The sequence below is a fragment of the Tiliqua scincoides genome, chromosome 2 (genome assembly GCF_035046505.1).
Source record: "Tiliqua scincoides isolate rTilSci1 chromosome 2, rTilSci1.hap2, whole genome shotgun sequence".
Classification (NCBI taxonomy): Eukaryota; Metazoa; Chordata; class Lepidosauria; order Squamata; family Scincidae; genus Tiliqua; species Tiliqua scincoides.
The window spans coordinates 70,018,080-70,039,016 of record NC_089822.1 but is presented as its reverse complement, the minus strand read 5'-3'; the positions used below and the strand labels follow the sequence as shown (position 1 = coordinate 70,039,016).

General features: G+C 40.8%; 1 protein-coding gene across 1 annotated transcript in view; it reads left to right on the top strand.

Moving 5' to 3' along the window:
• The window catches only part of C2H9orf85 (chromosome 2 C9orf85 homolog), a 31,748-nt gene extending 11,879 nt beyond the window's left edge, over positions 1 to 19,869 (top strand). The window contains exons 2-4 of the mRNA XM_066616363.1: positions 8,410 to 8,516; positions 17,237 to 17,347; positions 19,446 to 19,869. Of these exons, the coding sequence (XP_066472460.1) occupies positions 8,410 to 8,516; positions 17,237 to 17,347; positions 19,446 to 19,596 (369 nt within the window). The 3' untranslated portion in view covers positions 19,597 to 19,869. The remainder of the gene's footprint in view (positions 1 to 8,409; positions 8,517 to 17,236; positions 17,348 to 19,445) is intronic.
• Positions 19,870 to 20,937: the final 1,068 nt, after the last annotated feature.

Sequence of the window (20,937 nt, the reverse complement as noted above, 5' to 3'; positions counted from 1 at the left end):
TAGTAGAACCTCTGGGGATGTGAGTCTCCTGCGGGCAGCATGGTATGCCTTATCAATAGTAAAAAACTGATTGTGTCTTGATAATTTTAGCACCTTCTCATGACACACTGACATGAAAAAGGTTGAAAATCATTGTTCTAAGCTATGGTTTAGAAACAGATTATTCAGATTCAGCCATTGTTTCCTTTGGATGATTTATTTTTCTATTGTAGACTAAGAATGACAATTGATAGTTTTCCTTGTTCATTCTGTGATTTTTTTTTCAAAATTAAAAATTCCTCTGAAGGTTTTATTCTCTACATTATTGAATGTATGATGGGCTGGAAATGTCAGAATTGTCAGAAATTTCCATTTGCCATTTCTTCAAAGTATCCTTAACTAGTTTTATGATGTTTCTTAGATTGGTTCCTTTTATTTGTCTGGTACTGAACATTTCATAATTTTTTATGTTGTGCCTTTCAAGTGGCATAAATCACATGCATGAGGCTCAAAGCAGAAGAGCAGAGGGTTAAGGTCTGTGCTTAACCCTTCAAATCCAAGAGACTTGGAGGCAGTCTTAAGTTTGTGTGGTCCTTGGGGAACTACATTTCAGTGGTCAAATATAGTACCCTCTTTCCTTCTAGTTTGAGGCCTATAGTAAGACAGGCTAAAATCACATAAACTGGAAGATGCCCTTAAAGCGGTGGCATGTGTGGTCAGGGGGAGGGGGGAAGCATTCTATCCTGGCGCTACAAAGTACAAAAAATGTGGGGTTTTTTCTCCTCCGTAACAAAACTGTTTTCTATATTGCTTAAAATAAAGCTGTACCCAGATTCTAGTCAGAGTTGACATGTGGAGAAACAAGACTATAGTAGGAAGTATATGTTAAACAGGAAATGAGTATCATGCTATTGTTTCATAATTGCAGTATTCCATGCTTTATTGTTATTGCAATAATGAGCATTGGGCCATATCATAGATTCCTCCTTGAGCGATATGAATGATGAGTGATTTAATAGCCCTTGGGAGGAAAAGTGTGCATTTATTTCAGAACCTGCACACATGAAGCACTTCTGGGCATGCCTTCTTGCATTCCAAGTAAATAAAAACACTGCTGAGCTTGCCTTTATCATCACTGAGTAAAAAACATTACCCTTTCCAGTCGTGATGTCATAGTCCCTTAATGGAATAGTAAAGTAACTTGGAAGGAAATGTGACAGTTTTCAAAACAACACTGCTTAGCAGCATAGAGCTTTCTTTTGGCTTTCAAGCCTGGAAGTCTTTTGGAGTTTGCTTGGTGCCTCCCAAAATGATTAAGCTGGTTAATGATGCCAAAGTGCTCTCAGGAATACAAAAGACTGTATCTTTTCCTTGGCTTCCTTCTGCATACTAATTAATACTGACTAGAAGAGTGAGGAAGAGTAAATATTTGTTGATTGTGTTGCTTGGAATATTTAAATCTAATTTTCATACACTTCCCTACACACATTTGTCAGTCTTCTGGAAATTGGGGAATGTGTGACCTTTCCTCTACACCAATATATTTAATATATGGCACACTAAAATTGAGAGCTATCCAAAAAAGGCAACTTTATTTAAAAGTCTTATATAGCTTAAAAGTTATATATTTTTTCCAGAGCTCATAGTGGTGAATTGTAGCTGGAGTTTGTTGAAGTATGCTCTACAACCTAGATCTTTTTAATTCAAGGGCCTGTACTTTTCAGTTATGGACCTAGCCCCTGTGGCACCCCAGGGCCAGGTCCACAATGCCCGCTTCACGCCACCTGCTCCTGGGATACTCACCCAGCACAGAGCCTCGTGCAGTATTCAGGACAGCTCTGAAAGCCTTCTGAGCCTTCCGGAGCACTCTTAAGCAGTACTTAGGTCTGTTATTGAAGTCCCAAGTAAATCATTTTCTATCAATTTTTCTTTAAAATAGGTCATTATCTTATACAAGATCTTTTGATACTAATAAATATGCTAAAGCCCATTGCACAGAATTAAATAGTAAACTACTCCAGGGCAGATGGCTTCAGGATTGTAGCATATGTGCTGGAAAGTGTACTTGGCCTCTTGCCCTGACAAAATATCAATGATGAAGAGAGAAAGTCATTTGGCATGAGGGTGACTGCATGAAGTATTATGCTTAGACTGCTTGATGGTTCATGAATCCTATGCTTGTTGTGCATTACTTTATTTCGGGACTGCTTGGTTAGCAGTGGTGGAAAGTAGAGTAGGCTGGATTGTCTCATTCTTGCCTGATAGCACTACTGTGTTTCTACTGCAGTCATTTTAGCCATCAGTTTATGTCGTGGCTTTATTGTTTGGTGTAATGTTGCCTGCCTTGCTGCTGCTCCACAAAATTCCCAATCTACCTAAAATTGGCATCTAAACATTTAGGGAGAGCAATGTGAAGTCATTGTCCTTCTGAATACTTCAGATATGACTTGAACAAGCATGTTGTAGTTGACGCATCAGTATAGCTATTATGGGTGGTAGCTTATGAAAAAGATACCCCAATAGGCTAAGACATCTTTGAAAATTTCAGACCTGCCAAAAGTGCACATGACACCTAAAGCTAGACTAAAGTTGTACAGAGCTTGCATTGATCAGCTTGAAAATAGTGACAGTGTATGAACTATAAAAGTTTGATGCTGCTTTTTGCTGAAGACATGAAGAAATTTTGTACTTTGAAAGCAAGACTCATTTTCTGTTGCCATTTGCATGTGGCCACTTAGCTTTCATGTTAATGTGTATTTTCATAAAGATCTAATATGCCTAGACACAAAAATGTATTAGCCAAAAACCAACAGTATAACTGACAAATTGCAGAATAATAACAGAAGGGGAAATACTATTCAGTAAACTCCTAGTTAGTATTGTCATTGCTGCCGTGCTGAAACACCATACATGTAACTTGAAGTCAACAAAGAGATAAACCATGCTAGTCCACACCCTTATAATTTGGGAAACAGGAAATCACTCTTTCAACATCCCTTCCTTAAAGCCACAGAAACCCATCAACCTTCCTTCACTAGAGGCATCAGTATAGATAGAGGAACAGCATGCAAACATTCTTCCACCATACAATTGCTTTTCAGTGTTTGCATTAATGTAATTCTTTTGGATAATGATACTTCAAAGCTTAGATTTTTTTAAAAAGTCACTGAATAGACCAGGTGAAGAAATATTTCTGATTCTATTGTCCAGCATGAGTTTAAAACTGTAACATGACTCTTGAAGTTCTTTGTGGTAGTATTTCCCCTTTCCCCTTTTCTCAGCAGCTTTTACTCAGACAATAGAAGCAAAACCAGAAAATGATCAAATCACATTTTCTTCTCATGTTTCTTTAGAATGGTATCATCCAATCTAAAGATTCATTAAGCTTCACATTTCTATCACTTCTGCTAGTTTTCCACAAATAATTCACCAACCCTATAAATGTCTGAATCAATCCTAAACAGAATATTGATTGCGATGCAAAAGGGTTTTTCCCTCTTTAATACGTATTGCATAGTTTCAGCAGAATGAATCTAGTGACAGGGATCACTGGATTATTCTAAATGTATGACAGTATGCCTCAGTATATTGATAGCTCCCTGTGTTCCTCATATTCTTTTGATAATTACATTTTGTTGCATACAACTGATTTAACGAGTTCAAATATAACAAAATATTGTAGGTTTTGTATAGTTATGAGAATTAGACAACTTTTAAAACCATGTTCTATCTATCTTTGGATTGTGGAATTGAAATTAGCTGAGTATTTGTTAAGGCTCTTCTGCTTCCAACTCTGATGTATTCAGACAACATGGATTAAGTGTCCTGAAGGCCAATATTTCTCCTCCTTTTGTAACTGGAAATCTTTGTTCCAGTTATGATTGCTACAGTCGCCTTTGGAAGCTATAAATTAGCTTCCAGCTAATCTTTCTTTGTCAACAAACATTGGAACTCTGGTCAAGGAGGTCATTGATATACTTCTTTTCTTGCTAAAGAAAATGGATTTCTGAGCATTAAGTTTCTCTGCTGGCACTATCATCATCTCTCTGCAAATTATTCTCCATTATTTTGTACCTCTTGTGATACAGTCCATTTGTAGTTTTAATAGTATACATCCATAATGTGCAAAGCCTTTTGCTTTACGTTCACTCTATTATATCTTGCTGACACTTGAACTTGACCTCTGAGTGATCTTGTCTTACTCTATTATACCATCTCCTCCAAGAAGCTTTATTGGGATGAATATAGGCAATTTAAATTACCCTTCCAAACATCAGAGAAACAAAATGGGATCTCCTATTTGCATTCTGAAGGAGTTCTTTATTTTTTCAGGCAGAGTTTCTCTTAATTTACTGTAAAAAAAAAAATTTGATTTTTAACTGGTTGTGTCTAAAATGGTAATGGTCACAAGATGATGAAGATAAATAAATGCTTAAGTCTTATGGGGCATTTTATAAGGGTGTCAGGGAAGCAGTCATACAACCATAATTTTTTGTGTCTCTTTCATACTCCTCAATTGCTTTCCTCATTAGCTTGTGAATTGCATCTATGAAAAGAGCTGCTGATCTTTTTTCTGTTCTCTATTGTACAGTACATTGGTCCATCTAGCTCACTATTGTCTACTGGCAGTCGTTTTCCAGGATTTCAGTTGGATTTTCCTGGATTTTCCAGCTCTTCCTGGAAATGCAGGGTTGGAACTTTCTGCAAACAAAGCAGGTGCTCTACCATTGACCTATGTTCCCATCCCCAGTGCTGGCTTTACATGTTCTCAGGAGTCACAGGTGGAAAGAGAAGTGAATGAGTATAGGAGTTTGGGAAGGGACTGTGCTTCATGAGATGGTGTGGGAAGCTTGAACAGTCTAAACAGCAAGCATAGAAGAGGACTGCTCCTGACTGCTCCTATGTTGGGTCAACAGTATGAGTGGTCTGCTGTGATTTGTTCTTGCTTGGGACGGCTGAGTCACTGCTTCGCATAGCTGCAGGGAGAAGCTGACTAGGTTATGATACTTGCTTGAAAGGCTGTTAAGGCTGTCCTAGCATGATGACGTTGACATGTTAATACACAGTGATGAGTACCAAAATAACCACTTTCTTAATAAAGTAACCAGCGAGGTTAATTTTAACTAATTAAAGAGGATGTTGGAAAATGTTTCTCTTCATCCTTGCACTTCCCTGACTAAAAGGAGAAGAGGCCCAGCAGGGAGTGGTGGTGACTTTGTTTGAGCCCTGGTGTTATGATTATAGTAAACTATCAGTTCTTACTTTTATAGTCTTTCATTGTATATGGGGTTATTAGAGACAGCAGCTTTTATCAAGGGGAAAAAATGTTAACAGTTTTGTCACAGGCCTACAGGCTATCTGTTAGAACAAGAAAACAATTCTTATTGTGTTCACATATGCAGCTATAGCACTGCACGTGCACACAGTGCTCTAATTCTCAAGCACAACCCATATAGTAATTTAGAGTTGTCTTTCAAAGTCAGGACTTCTTTGTGTTAGTGAATATAGAGCATGAATTTTTGCAAACACAAGACTGATTAGCCTTTAAAATTGAGAGCCAGTGTGGTTCAATACCTAATGTTTGGGATTTTCCTGTGGATACCCCAGGTGAATGCATTCTTTGGCATTCAATTCCTGTGTCGAATCTAAGGCCATCCATATCTCTGAATTTCCCTGCAGCTTAAGTATAAACATGAATGAGACCCAAATCCTAATCCACTTTCCAGCACTGGCATAGCTGTGCCAATGGGACGTGTGCTGCATCCTGCAGTTGGGGGGCACTAATGGAGGTCTCCTCAAAGTAAGAAAATATTTGTTTCCTTATCTAAGAGCTGCGTTGCCCTTACTTTGGTGCTGGAAACTGGGTTAGGATTGTGCCCTGATTGGGTTGGATAGTAATGGACCGGCTGGACATTGCATAGCTAACCATAAAGACCAGCACACAAAGAACTGTACCACTATTTGTGTGATCCTAAGCAAATTTGAGCCTGTTTCACAGTATATCCCTACCTGTCACCAATACTCATGGAAAACTTTTTCTTTTGAAGTAGAGGCAGATACCCAAAGAAAATTGCAGTATGGCCTGGGTAGAGTTATTTGAAAATTGTATTATATTTTTTGCAAATTTTGGTAAATAAAAAAATTGAAAAATGTAAAAAGTCGTATTATGTCTGTATTTGTATTCCAAGTTACCATTTAAAAGAAAGTACTTGTTGTTAAGGTGTTCAGAGTACTTTTACAGTAATGTACACCATTTATTATATATGGGGTTATTGGAGACAACAGCTTGCCGTGGGGCGGCGGCAAGAAATAGGGCCTTCTCAGTAGTGGCACCAACGTTGTGGAACTCCCTTCCCCTTGACTTGAGAATGGCTCCCTCTCTTGAGTCCTTTCGGCGAGGCCTGAAGACCTTGTTGTTTAACCAAGCCTTCTGACGTTCTGGCCTTTTTAACATCTTTTATATATCTTTTAGTTGCTTTTTTTACAGGGCCGATTCCTCTAAGAACTGCTGTTTTATGCTCTTTTATTCTGACTCTTCTGACTACTGTTTTTATGGGTTCTGCTAATGTGTTTTTTAATATGTTTTTATCTGTGAAATTATGTTTTAATTTGTTTTATATGTTGTTAGCCGCCCTGGGTCCCTTTTTGGGAGAAGGGCGGGATAAAAATAAAGTTTTATTATTATTATTATTATTATTATTATTATTATTATTATTATTATTATTATTATTATTATCAAGGGGGGAAAAATGTTAACAGCTTTGTCACAGGCCTACAGGCTATCTTTTAGACCGAGAAAACAATACTTGCTGTAAAAAGGAAAAAAAAAAAGCACATGCAAAATCATACCAATCTAGAATAATCCATGCAGGGTACAGAACAGAGGCATAGGCCAATGTTTACAGGGGTAAAACCATAGCATGCATCAATAGACAATTTTACCTGGCCAGCCCAGAGTTCCTTTAGCCCAAGTGGAAAGAGCAACTTTCATCACACAGCAAGCTTGTGTGCTTGCTTGCAATGCCCAACACCTCACCTTCTTGCAGTTTGATAATAAGACTATGAGAATAAGTTCCTGGGAGAGGAAGGGTGCTTTCTGAAAAATGCAACCTGAAGCCATCTAGCAGTGGGAACTGGTACAGCACCAATAAGATGAATGAACCCATGAAGTTTTACTGGAACTTCCCATCTTTCAGAGGCCCTGAGAGGCCTCTGCAACTCATTTGAAAAGAAAACAGGATCATGAGACAGTGCTGAGAGGGGTAAAATTTGGTTGTTTTATTTTATTAGTTACAATTGTTTTGTTTTTTAATGCAAATTCGGTGTTTCGCATTTTCTATTTTCAAACACCTCTAGGCATGAGGTCTGCTGTTCAAAGAAAAGGTAATAAAATCTGTTAGGTGTACTTGAGCTGAACAAACTATCTCAATCACTTTGTGAACTTTATTTTTGAAAAGCAGTATAGGTATGCGCCCCTTAGCAATGTTCCAGCTAATGCTGGGATCGCATATTCGGCGACCACTTGTGGTCATCAGGGGCGCACATCCCCCAACCCTCCAAAAGCGAGGGGAGCTACTCTCCCCTCTGGAGGGTTGTCTGAGCCTCCCAGAGGCAGCGCATATCCAAGCACTGCCTCTGCAAAGCTCAGACTGAGGGAAATCGTGTCTCTCGCGCAATTTCTGGCTTCCTCCATGAAACCGGAAGCTATGCGAGAGACGCGATTTCCCTCAGTCTGAGCTCTGGAGAGGCAGCAAGCGGATGTGCGCTGTCTCTGGGAGGGTCAGACGACCCTCTGGAGGGGAGGGGAGCAGAGCATCCCCTTCCCTGCTGAGGGTCTGGATTGTGTCCAGTACCGCTTGACAACAGGGATTGTGGTCCCGATCCCTATCATTAAGCGGCACACAACTATATAAATATTCTTAATACTAACAACGAAGCTTATTTAATGTTGACTTAGTCCTTGTGTCAAGCTCCTTGGCTCCAATGGAGTCTGGTACAAGGACAGTAAGTGGTTTAGTTAACTTGTGCCATAAAAGTCTTAGCATTCAATTTTTTGAACTGAATAGAATTCAGTTGAAAACAATACTGAGAACTTGCAATAAATGCTGTACATCTGGCAGATTTTCTTGTCCTTAAAAGAGGCCTTTGTGTAGCCTTCCCCCAGTGCTATCCTGCAGAGGTGTTTCAAAGGCAGCCTGGAATGCAGGGACTGCTGATCAGACACAAGACCACCAACAGTGGTAGGTAAACAGAAGGCATTTGGGTAGGTACATCAACGGAGCTCCTTGGATTGTGGCCTGTGACTAGCAAACTATAATGAAACATTTTTGAAAATAATTTCTTAAACTAAAATTAAATAGTTGTGCATTTGTGAGATTTGCCTTTTAAATGCAATTAAGAGAATGCAAACTCTCTAATGTTCCTTTGTAGAAAATTAATGCAAAACTCCACGAAGGGCTGTGTCAACATTGTAAGGAGGTCCTGGAATGGCGTGTGAAATTCAACAAGTACAAACTACTAGCGAAGCCTAAAAAATGGTAAGTGTATCAATTCATAGCTGTCTTCTGGCAGTGTGGGCACAACCTAACTTATAAGAGTTTTGTTTCCAGACACACTTAGTAAGTTGGAACTCTTTCTGTGCATGCAGATACACAGCTCTGTGGAAGGGTTTGGGACAAGTGAAGAAAGAGCTGTGTGAAGAGAAGGCAGGTGGGTGAGTGAAGTCAAAATAGAGGTATGAGGAGCTTCCTGCACTTGCTTCTGTAGAGAAAGCATGGAACAAAGCAAGAAAGTGAGGATGAAGATGCCGCTGGAGGGGTGACACACCATGCTCTCCAAGCAGCAGTGAACCAGCTTTAAAGGCATAAAGAGGAGACTGGGGGAGAAGTGCTGATGGAGAAGGCAAATTCCATTGCTCAGGCAACAGCTGTTACTTTCTTCACTTTTGTAGAAGAAATCTCCTCCTGCCTTTTAGAAAAAAAGACAAAATGCTACCACACGATCCTCAGAGCACTGTGATCTTGCCTCTTGCCTTCTCACCTTGCTCCCTTCTTCATCAGGAAGGCAAGAGGGCAGACCACTGTGTTCCCTTCATCTGCAAAGGCCCTTTAAATGAAAGAGAAAACGCTGAGTGTGCTGGGAGTGATCCCAGCATGCTTTGGATTTCCTGCTTTGTTTCCAGAGCAGTGTACAGCCAGCACAGGTGTCAGCTCTTGCCTCTTCAGGTGGCAGCTCTTGCCTCTTCAACAGAGGCAGCCCAAACTTTGGCATATAATCAAATCTTACGTAAATTAGATAGTGCCTCTATCATTTATGGGCCTTTTCCTCAGCTTAATGAAACATTTCTATTATTTTTTTTCCTGTTTTGTTTTATTTATTTAGTTTCTGTTCTTGATATACAGAGTTTCCATCTGCATGAATTATAGGATTGTATGTTAGCAGAAGCTAAAGTGGTTTTGAGTGAAATATGCAATTATGTAGCACTTATATAAATTATTAGGAAGATGCTGCCTTAAAATACAACACACCTTCCATTGGCACAAGAAGATTTGAAATATGTAATGGTACCATAATTTCACTAAAAATGTACTGGCTTTCTTTTTGCTCATGAAACACCATCCTTTTCTTTGTGATATTGGAATGCTCATTCTTTTTTTCCCCAAAATTGTTTGGTACTTTATTTTACAATAGTGGATAAGAACAGTAGTCATCTAAGTGATTATTAGGTAGGTTTGTACTAGAGTGAATAGTATGTGCTTGAGGTTAACATGGCTGTTTCACATCCGAACAAATATTGGTGAGATTGCTATCTGCCACGTGATCTCAAAATTGAGGTTACTGAAAAATCCAGTTTTTCTAAAAACTGTGATGTCAAATATAACTGTGATGTCATTCGTTGTCCACATCCACCCCATCACATCCATCTACAAGGGTCACAATGATACTTTCAGTGCAATCCTGACTTGGGCTAGAACAGGGAGGCCAGTAGGCCTTCCCCATATCCAGTGCAAGTTTTGGGCTGCAAGCAGCTCAGCCTGCGGCAAGGGGAAACGCTTCCCCTTAACCCAGGGAGAGCCGTTGCAGCGCCAATATGTCTACTCAGATCTGTGCCACGCAGATCTGAGTAGCCCAGAACCATGCCGTACTGCCCAGGAACAGGGTCAGAATTTGGCACAAGTGCCAGGTCCTGGCCCCACTGCCTGCCCACAGGCCCACCTGCCCTCCCCTCACTCTAAACGCCTTCTCCTCACCCTCCCCATGTCTCCCCAGGCCCCTGCTGTCTGTTTCAATTGTGCTCTTAGGGTCTTTAAGAGAAGATAAAAGGAAGTGAGTAATAAGGGTTTGCCATCTGTCTGATCTCCACTCCCACCACTATATTTATTGCTCTCTAAGCAACGGGGTTGGGACTTTTAATGAGAAGTATGGGCTGAGGATAGATGATGGGTTCAAGGTCCAAGTACAAACTTAGAAGCTCTATGTTTTCTGTCAACTGCTCTTATGTCTTTTTAGGAGTACTCATCTCATTTTTGAGAGCTTCAGTAAGTCAAGGAAAAGCTCTTGAATGTCTTAATACAGGTGGAGCCTATTTATCTGCGTTAGTTCAGTTCCGTGACTCAGCGCAATTAACAAACGTGTTGTGCTAAATACCATAGAGTTACGCAAATATGCTGCAGCCTGACACTTCTAGATGGAAGGAAACTAAGGCAGCTGTTATCAATCCCCTCCCCTCAGCCCTCCAGTTGCCAGCTGTCCCCATTTCTTTCACAGGTGGGATGCTGAGCTTTTAAGAGTCCCTACTCAGAAGTAAGCCAGCCCCATTGTAGGCAATGGGGATTACTACCAGGAAAGTGTGGAGAGGATTGTAGACTTGCTGGGCTGTTTTGTTTCCGTAGGCTGGAGCATGGAGAGCCTGCACCATGGGGGGGGGGGGAATTCGGCAAACACTCCCTAGGTTTTTTAAAGCAATCCCCTCTGTTGTTACTGCACCTGCCTCTGTGTGTGTGTGTGTGTGTGTGTGTGTGTGTGTGAGAGAGAGAGAGAGAGAGAGAGAGAGAGAGCGCGAGCGAGCGAGCGAGCGCGCTCCACCTTGCTGCACCTTGCTCTGGCTATAGAGGTTTTCTTCCCCCCCCTTCCCCTCTTCAGCCTCTTTGCTGGCTCAGGGGCTCCAAGAGTGTTACTGTTCCTGCCCAAGGGGAACCTCTTCTGTGGCTCCAGAGCTATTTCCCTGTCTGGGCAAGGCGGAGCCTTTTTGCAGTGTTTTGGGCTGCCTGGAAATGGAGCAGAGGCCAGCACATGGCAAAGGTGTGTGTGACTTTCAGTTCCCCCACCCCATTCTCAGTGAGACAAATCAGCAGATTAAAAATCCGTGGATAAATAGGCTGCACCTGTAATATCTAGGAAAGAGATGGCAAATATAAAATGACTACAATGAAAATCCCTATTAGACATTTTCTCTAGTAGTATGTGCTTCATCACTATGATGTAGCAATATATTCTGAATTTACATTAGAACACATCCAACCATTACAGAGAGAGATTGGTTTATTCAGGTTTCAAGCCTGTCCTATCACACAGGTTGAGCTTCAATAAATTTTGAAACATACCCATAAAATATCCAATGAAAATTGGCTTGAACAAATGGAATATGTCAAACTAAAATCTCATACCCTAACCTTTGACTGGAAGACGTCAGCTGAAATGAAGAGTAAGAGAAAAAATTTAGACTGGCTTGGTTAAATGGGCTAGTTGTGATTCATAGCAATGTGTGCTTGTTTCTCAAATTGGCTACCTTTACTGCATGATAGTTTGCCTGAGACATTTGCCTAAGAAGGAAGTAGCTGCTTCCTTGTTCCTTTGCATTTCATTTTTGTACCATTGCTTTGGTCTGCTAGATAAGTGGGCCTGTTCAGGGGCAGGTCAGGGGAATGACAGCACTGTAATCCCCAGGATCCGGGATTGGTCCTGGGGTTAGGACTGCTGCTAGGACAGAAAGGGGGTTTCCTGCAGTTAGTGCCTGCCTCCAGGGAGTGTGAAGGGAGCTCCGTGGGCACCTCTGAAGGGATCTCCAAGTCTCCAATTAGCAAAAACTAGAGATTGAACACCACTTTCGGTTTCAGTCATGAAACTGGAAGTGGTTTCCAATCTCTATTTTAGTTAACTGGAGGCTTGTGGAGCCCTGTAAAGGTGTCTGTGGGGCTCCCCTTCTCCCCCCCCCCCCCGGCTAGCTGCGGGTAAGTTTTGTTTTTTTGTTTTTTAAATCCTTCTGTCTTGGCAGTGGCACGATCCTGGAGATTGTGACGCTGCCATAGTCCTGCCCCTGCAAAAACTTAAGTGATTCCCAACTCCTGCAAAGGACTTTGGAAACCACTGTGCTAGATCAATCCCTGCCTTGAGATACAATGTTTAAATTATATAACATTTAATGTTTTGACATTAGTAAACAAGCATCAGAAGGTAAAGAGCATTACAAGCATTAAGGGTGGTGAGAATAGTGGCAGTCTTACTTACGCAAGTACCTTCACATTGGGGTTTTAGTCTTATGTGCCTGATAAAGAAGTGTAGTTATATGTAAAATTATCTTGGACATGCCTTCTGAAATGGATGGATATTTTTAAGCATTTGTGGAATGCAAAATGGCTACTATAGCAACATGTAGCATTCCAAAATACTGACTTGATTGCCATTTAATGTTTTAAAAAATTATTTCCTGGTACGATTTTGATGTAATCGCTTTCTTTGCCAGAGACTGGATTCCACAGTCTGGGATATTATTCAGTAAAATACATAATTCTTTCTAAACTTGCTTGCAGCATGCTCCATATATAATATGTGGAAGATTGTTGTGTTCAGTTAATCTGGCTGTGCTCCAAAGCTGAATATTCTTCAACAGGGATGGGCCAGTTCTATATATTAGAGTCCTATATATTAGCAGAATTTGCCACTGAAAGCTTATTACGTCTGCTTTAGTTTTTGCTAGTACTGATAAGCATATCATTGCGCTACCACTGCTGCTCAGGGCAACCGTGATGACTGTCAGAAACTGTGTGAAGAGGTTTTCAGCAGCTTGTCAGTTGCACCCATGATGTAGGATCCTGGAAGGTAGAGCTGACTTTCTTCAGCTCTTGTGCAGGAACTCAGTTTGAGTCCCAACCCTAGTGGAAGGGTGAAGTTGTCCCTGTGCTGGGACACTACTCTGCCAATATTTATATTTAGCAGGTCATTTTTATTTTATTTTATTGTGCCAAGAATATGAAAGTTGCTCATTAGCTTGTGAGGTCAAGCATTAAGTTGCAAATTGAGAGACGTGCTGAAGAATGTTAACACAAAATCCTAGCAAAGGAAAGCCCATGATTAAATTGGAGCCATGAAGTACTACAAAAGTGTTTTGTATAAACAAAGCTAGCTAAACTTTATTAACTTGGAGAAATCTAGGTAAATAGTCTATAAAAGTGTACTTTGAACTGTCTTAGGCTCACGTGATTGAATAAATATTGGTTCCTCTTCCACAGATTCAAGGTCAAGTAGCAAGTTGCGTGCAGATATATGTAACAAATTCCCAACCTTTTCCCCCTTCACTCAACATGAAAAGCACCTTCCAGGTGCTTGACTTGGAGTAGAGAAACAATTGTGGAGGCTTAACCCTTTTCCAGCATTGGCAGCTCTTGAACAGAAAATGACAGAAGAATATTTAAGCATTGTCTCAAAATCATTTCCTCGAGTCTGTTTTACTATTTAGTTTTAATGTCATAGTTTTGTTACATACATTTGCATATATTATGTGGTTTGCCTCTCAGATGTGCTTTTGCATCCAAAGATGATTCATGAGGTGGGGTGCCTTTCACTCACTTTGTAAACAACCTCTGTTTAAAAAGTGCAATATCTGTGTTACCATAGAATGTCACTGTTGCAAGGGAAAGGGTGTGTTTGAAAAACCTGGTGACTAAGAGCTTTGATATTTAACAGTTATTGGATAATATTCTACATACGTTTTATAACTTTCTCTTCATGCCATGCTTTTACTGCTAAGAATGCTGACTAATCAAGACATCACTGTTTCTACAGTTCTGTTTCTAATATTTTGGGTGGTGTATGTTGATATAACTTGCAGAAGTATGGTGTCTGATCCATGTATGCACCTGCATGTTAGTTATTTCCAGGTCCCCTCACAGCTGTCTACTCCCACAACTTTGTGGAGTTCATAAGGCACTGGGGTTCCTGTAAAGGACGTTTTCAGTACTGTATTGCAAAGTGTTAAAAGTATTTGGAGTGTGCGCACAGCAGCTTGTGTGCGTACATTAAAGAGGGCTTTGGACTGCTGCAGTGGTTCTCGAACTTTTCCGGCCTGCAGCTCCCCTGATCCTTGTGGCCTTCGGCCACGGCTCGGCATTAGACATCACCTCACCTCAGTTACCCCCCAAATGGGGAAGAAGGTGTTATAATTATACACTAGAAACAAAAAAACAAGAGGTCAAATCTTCAGGAGAGCTGCCAGCTCTCTGAGACTGCAATCCTAACCACACTTACCTGAGAGTAAGCCCCATTGAACAAAATAGGACTTACTTCTGGGTAGACTTGGTTAGCATTGTCCCATGAGTTTGTTAGCAGCACACCTGGAGGGTTTTGGAAAGGGGGGAAGAGAAGTGATGAATTTACTGGGGGAAGGGAAAACTGTGTGTGTATCTGCTAATTGCATACTGATGCAAACTGAGACCCAGAGATTGTTTGGCTGCAATCCTAATCTCACTTTCCTGGGAGTAAATTCCATTGAACACTATAGGACTTACTTCTGAGTAGACCTAGCTAGGATTGTGCCTTTTGTCTTATAATAGCAGCCAACATGGGAAGTACCCCCCCCCCAAAGGAGACAGGAGGAAAAAGGGGGATGGCTGAAAAGGAATGGGTATTTTTATTTTTTAATCAATTTTTGGAGACAGCTTGACTGATCAAGAGCGGCTTTTTTTTCCTTTTTTGAAGGGGGAGGGTGAAGATCCTTGGTTAAGCTGACACAGACCCCAAGCCTATTAGGTCTACTCAGAAGTAAGTCCCATTTGAGTCAATGGGACTTACTCCCAGGAAAGTGTGGATAGGATTGCAGCCACACAGAGCAAGACTACAACTCACCCCCAAAGTAGATGGGGGCATGCTCACACACATACACCCCAACATGCAGATGCCACCCCTATTCCCCCCAGGCAAGACAGAGGAATGCAGGCTGTGGCATTTGGACACCCCCTTAAGAGCAGGCTGAGCTCCCTCCTTCCCAAGCGGAGGAAAGCGCTTCGCTGTCTGTACTTACTCTTCCCTCCCAATTTGAAGCCTGCCAGGAGCTTGCCCTGTGCTGATGAGATGCAGCATCTCTGCCCCTACCCAGCCAGCCTTCTCTCCCACCTCCCCCCACTGTGTTTCACAGCCCTCCCCACACTGCCCCACCCACCTCATTCAGAAAAGCAGCAAGTAGGGAGGCAGCATGTGCAGCTGAGCTGAGCAGCTATGGCCACCTCTCTCCCCAAGTTGCCTCACAAAGCCCCTGGGGGCTAGCCACACCTCCCTAGGGAGTCCCAGTGCACAGATTGAATACCTCAGGATTGCTGGATTAATGTGCTTTCTGCAATTGAAAAGAAATCTGCCCAAATATCTTTTCTATAAATGGTGGGGTTATTTTTTCCTTTTTTTACAAGGCAGGGGATGCAGAATGCTTCAGGTATTTCCTCCTGCTTAGAGGAGTGAAGGTCTTATAGAAGAAACATTCTTGAAAGTAGGAATATGTTTTCTGGGTACGCACACTGTGTATGGGTGTACTTCTGTTTATGGGTGGGGAGAAGATGTGCTGAGGGAGGGAATGGGTCATGAGGGAGGTGGGACCAATGGAGCTCTGCTTTGCTGCATCCAGAGTGCCTGTCTTGGTCCATGAGTCCCACCACAGAGGCTCTTGATTCTGCACCAACCCAAGGGGCTACTTTCCTTCTCCCGAAGAGCCACTGGCAGATGCCTTGTTGTGTATAGGATGCTGCAGCAGCCATTTCAGTGCCACAGCAGTCCTGGCACAACAGGCAGCTGAGGATTTGGCTGCCCCTTCTTGGATCTGAAGATCAATTCCAGATATTCTATGTGGTCCTTGCCCCCAGACTCTATGATGTACTATTTTGTCTGTGTGTCTTCTTTGAGCCTTTTGTTCTTCAGGATCTCTATTAGTAGATGACATCCTCCACCAGGTAGTCTACTGTTGGTGTGACAGCACAGAGACCACAAACAAGAAAGACAGATTTCTTACTGTGATTAATGTTCTTTGAGTGGTAATCGTGCACTCACACATTCCACCTTCCTTCCCCACTACAGGACTCTGTGTATTCTGCTGCTGAGCAGGAGGGTGCTTGTTCAGCTTCTCTTTGAAGGGAATTCCCTTTTTTAGAGGGATTGGTAAATGCTAGATCCTTGGCAAAGGTGCTAAAGTTTCTGCTCTGAGCAGGTTGTGGATCACATTGGTAATTTTGCACGGATGGCTACTGAAAGAATATGCATTACAAGTAAGCAACCTGCCTTCTGTTTCTCCATGATAGTGCTAAAGTCAAGATAGCGTTTTTGTGTCCAGATAAGAGAACCTTCTTTCTGCTTATTGCACTATTGATAGTTTCTTTTAACTTATTTTGAAAATATAGCAAGTAATTTCTTCTTTTTCATAACAATGCGCATTCATGTGCATGGTGCTATACAAATAATGAAAAAGAGAGATTCTGATTCTGGGGATCTTACCATCTACTGACACAAGGGAAGGGAAAGAAATAGAAGCAAGAGTAAATGCAGCACAATGTGTCATTATTTCAGTTACATCTTCTTAAGCTTTGTTACTTGCCCAGTTGGCAAAAGCAAGGATACCAGGAGATGCAGCAGCTTGCATCTCCATCTCTGACAGTGGGTATTATGTAATTAATGTTATTAAAACGATAAGACATTTATATTTTTGGGCTAGAATCGAGTAAATGATACATTTTTGTATTATATCTTAAAACACGTCATGTTTGAAAATACAAAAGTAGGTTTTGATAAGAGAATTGATATTGCATGTTCATTTTTTTTCTTAAGACTTTCATTTATTTTTCCTCATAGCTTCAAATGTTCTATAAATGTAATATTTCTACTCCTACTTTAGTAGTTTGGTGCTTGGAAAGAGACTCTGCTTATGAGTTCACAGATTGCTGCTTGGCAGAGAGAGAATAGTCATGTTAACTTGTAAAACTGAGCTTTGTTTCTCTTTTAACAGTGTGAAATGTCTGCAGAAGACTGTAAAGGATTCTTACCACACTATCTGCAAGCCATGTGCTTGTGAATTGGACCTATGTGCAAAGTGCGGAAAAACAGAAGATGTTGTTCCGTAAGTATATCATTTAAAATTTGGGGAATTTCTTATATTGGGAGTTCTTATACTATGAATTGTGTTATAACAAATACAGGCATTATCTGTGTTTCATTTATCTGCAGTTCCCTGTGGGGACCCCTGCACGCCCCTCCCGCTATGTCCATTACCTTCCATTTTTTAAAATAACAAGCAATCATGTTTCTTTCTTTTACAGATTCTGCAAGAGGAAACCTACAAGCAGGCAGGGAGCCTGCATGCCTAAGGGGGCACAGTCAGATTGTTAACAGGAAGCAGGACTGTTTCTGCTTCCTGTTAATGTTTTGACTATGTCCCCCTAAACATGCAGACTGCCTGCCTGCTTGTAGATTTAAGATTTAATGGGTGATGTGTTACGTAAGAGGAAAGAGCTTCAGTCATACATTGGGAGAGGCCTTTTGACAGCATTCCCTTGTGTCTTATGGAACACCAATCTGAAGAACCCCCAACTTTGGAGGGAGTTCTGGGGTGTGATGGGGCTGTCATTTGAAGGGAGAAGCTTCAGAAACCCTCATGTGCAAATGAAGCAAAGATATCACACTGATTAGGATCTCAGTCAATGTGTCTGAAATGAAATAATATGGTCTTGTTTAACACACTTACCAAGAATAATACAAACCTATCTAAGGGAAGGTTTGGGTGTTATAGAAATTCAGAGGGAACAGGAATTGCAAATGTTTCTATCTTCAGTTTCTGCCTTTCCCATAATGTCTAAAGTAACCACTCTCCAAAGTGAAATGTATATATGGTTCCTGTATGCCTCTCACTTTGGTTGGAGTTGTAACCCTTTCATTTCTGACATTGAGGAAATATAGAATAAGGTCACAAGTCACTCAGTCACAATTTCCCCCTCCTCAATTTCCCCTCCTAAACATCTATTTGGGTGTAAGTATATTCATTTCAGTTCTTTTGCATGAATGTGCTTAGGTTGACAATCTTAATTAGATGAAAATCTTCCCTTGTTTACTATAGTGGGCCGAAACTGTATTTTGTATTTTACAAGGAGAAAATGGGGAACAGTGATAAAGTTGTTGCAAGCTTGCTAGCAAAAAGGGAGTTAACATAAACACTCACAGCCTGGCTATATTTGTCCATCCAAATGGCTATGATGGAAATATCAGTTTAATTTGTCTGTTAATGAAAAGGCTTTCTTGGACCCTCTGTGGACAATTTTTAGTACAATAAATGCACAGTTGCCATGACATTTCTCAAAAAATAAACACTTTTATCACTCAAAACAGCAATATTTTGTTGCTTGGAAAATACAAATTTCCATTAGCTAGCAGTCTGCAGTTTTGTTCTTGTTCTCTTGAGATGGAGACATAGCAAGATGAGGACAACCCTGCCCACCCCTTACAGGGCATTTGAAACAACTGTTCCTAATTGCTTTTTCTGGGTGGGTGGGTATTTCCCCCTAAAGCCTATTGTAAACCTCATAAGTAGCCAATCAGGGTGTGGCCAGAATAATCACCTGCCAGAATGAGGAGGAGAATGAGCTCTGTTTTCTCCATTCAGACCTAGATGAAGAGATTCCTCACCCCACCCACCCAAGATATTTGAAATACTGGCCCTAGAGACTTTCGTTTTTGGGGGGGAATGAATCCCCAAGTCCTCATGTGAGCTGTGTAAGTGTCTGTTAAATGCAGGATTTTATTCCTGTCAACAGCTGTGAATAAAAACATTGCTTGCTTTGGAACGTGGACTTTAAAAGGATTTTAAAATGCCATCTCATAAGAGGCAGGTAATAAATCCATGTTCTAGATTTGCCAAATGATGGTTCATAGATAACACATTAAACAGAAAAAATGAAACCAGCCTGGCTTGCTATAGATACAACTGTTGTACTAGCAGTTTCTCTTTGCTTAGCACCAGGCATTCATTTTCTGTTTATGGGCCAGCATGCTCTGGCTGGTTGCAATATTCTTCTGAGGTTTTATTCTTGTTATTGTCTCACTCCATCTGTGCCAAGTGAGAACAAATCTGAATGAAAGGTCTTTTCTTCGCCCCCACCAATCCCACTTTTTAAAATTCAGGAATAAAACTTAAATGATTATGTTGTGCATGTATTTTGTTTTAGAATTCAGACACATCCTGAGAAGACAGAGAAGGAGCTTGCCACAAATGACCAAAAGAGAAATAACCAACACGGCAAACTTGAGGAAGGAGATGATGAAGTGAATTTAAGTGGAATAGAAGATGAGGATGATCTGGATGTACTTTTGCAGTAGATAAACACTTAAATCCTGAAAGGACAGGAGTCTAATGATCTCTCCAAAGAGGACGTTTTGATACAAGGTCACTTTCCAGTCAGAAGACATCATATCTGAAGGAAAGGTCATTCTTTTACATTGGCCATCTTTGCTATGGAAATGCTCATGATGTTTGGGAAAACTTTGACAAAACTTAACGATTGTATTTTACTTATGTTTCTTACTACCAAACTCTACTAGTGGGTTCTACCACTTAATAAACCTTCTGAAAAGATCAGAGGAATGAAGTAATTCCCTGTCTTCAGTGTGAGAGTTTTGTTTCCTTCCTGCTCCTATGTCCGTGCCCCTTGCCATCATGTTCCCTCGGTTTATTGGTCCTATAACTGCCTTCCTTCAAATTCTTTTTGATTTCATCAGCAAGACATTTTTTGAATAACTATAGCTGTTTTTTTGTACACTTTGTCATCACCATTCTGTCTTCTGCCAATAATTGCGGCATCTTTCTCAAGCCCTGTAAACACACACGGTTTTTTTCTTTTCTCTGTCTACCTGCAAGTCGCTACATAGTCCCTAGGTCACCAGTGCGTAATTTAAAATTTCAACTTCCAGTGCAGTTGTAGTAATGTTACAAACAACATGCAACCTCTGAAAAGTGCACTATAAATTTTGTAATTGTAATGAGGATGTCTCATTTTGAGCAGATCCTCTTCATCAGAGGCACTGATAAAGCACAACAGCCTTATATAAGTTGAGATAATCTAGAAGACTGCATTGCTTTATTAATGCCCTTTAGGAGTACCGACTCAAACTGTATTGGGCTTCATAAATTTCTCATACACCTTTCATGTTTCTTCTCCTTTCTGCATTGGTCCTCTCCTGTCATTTCTTAGTTAGGAAATCAAATCTAATGACAAAAAATCTCAGAATCATGGTCAAACAGAAATCAAACAGAATCATACTGTTTGGGGGGCGGGGTCAAATGAGAAAATTTACAAATTAAATCTCCAGTAATCTTATTTTTAAACAGAACACTTCATCTACGTTTCTCTCTCTACTGAGCAGAAGGAAGAGGGTTGCCACAAGAGACATTTCCTTTTGCTGTGGGGAAAGCGATGACTATGCTTATGGAGAAGAGTCTTCTCTGTATTTGTCAGTGAGAGAATTGAAGTAAAAGAGGAAACAGCACTGTTGTAAAAGCCACTCCCATTGTATGCATGAACTGTAACAGGAATTTGGAAATGATTTTTTTTGCCGGATCTTAAGCAATTATAGTGCCTAGCCTAGTACAGTATAGCTACATAGCTCTGCTTTTTAGAAATGGTTTTCTTTGAACATCAGTAAAACACAGTGATAATGCTA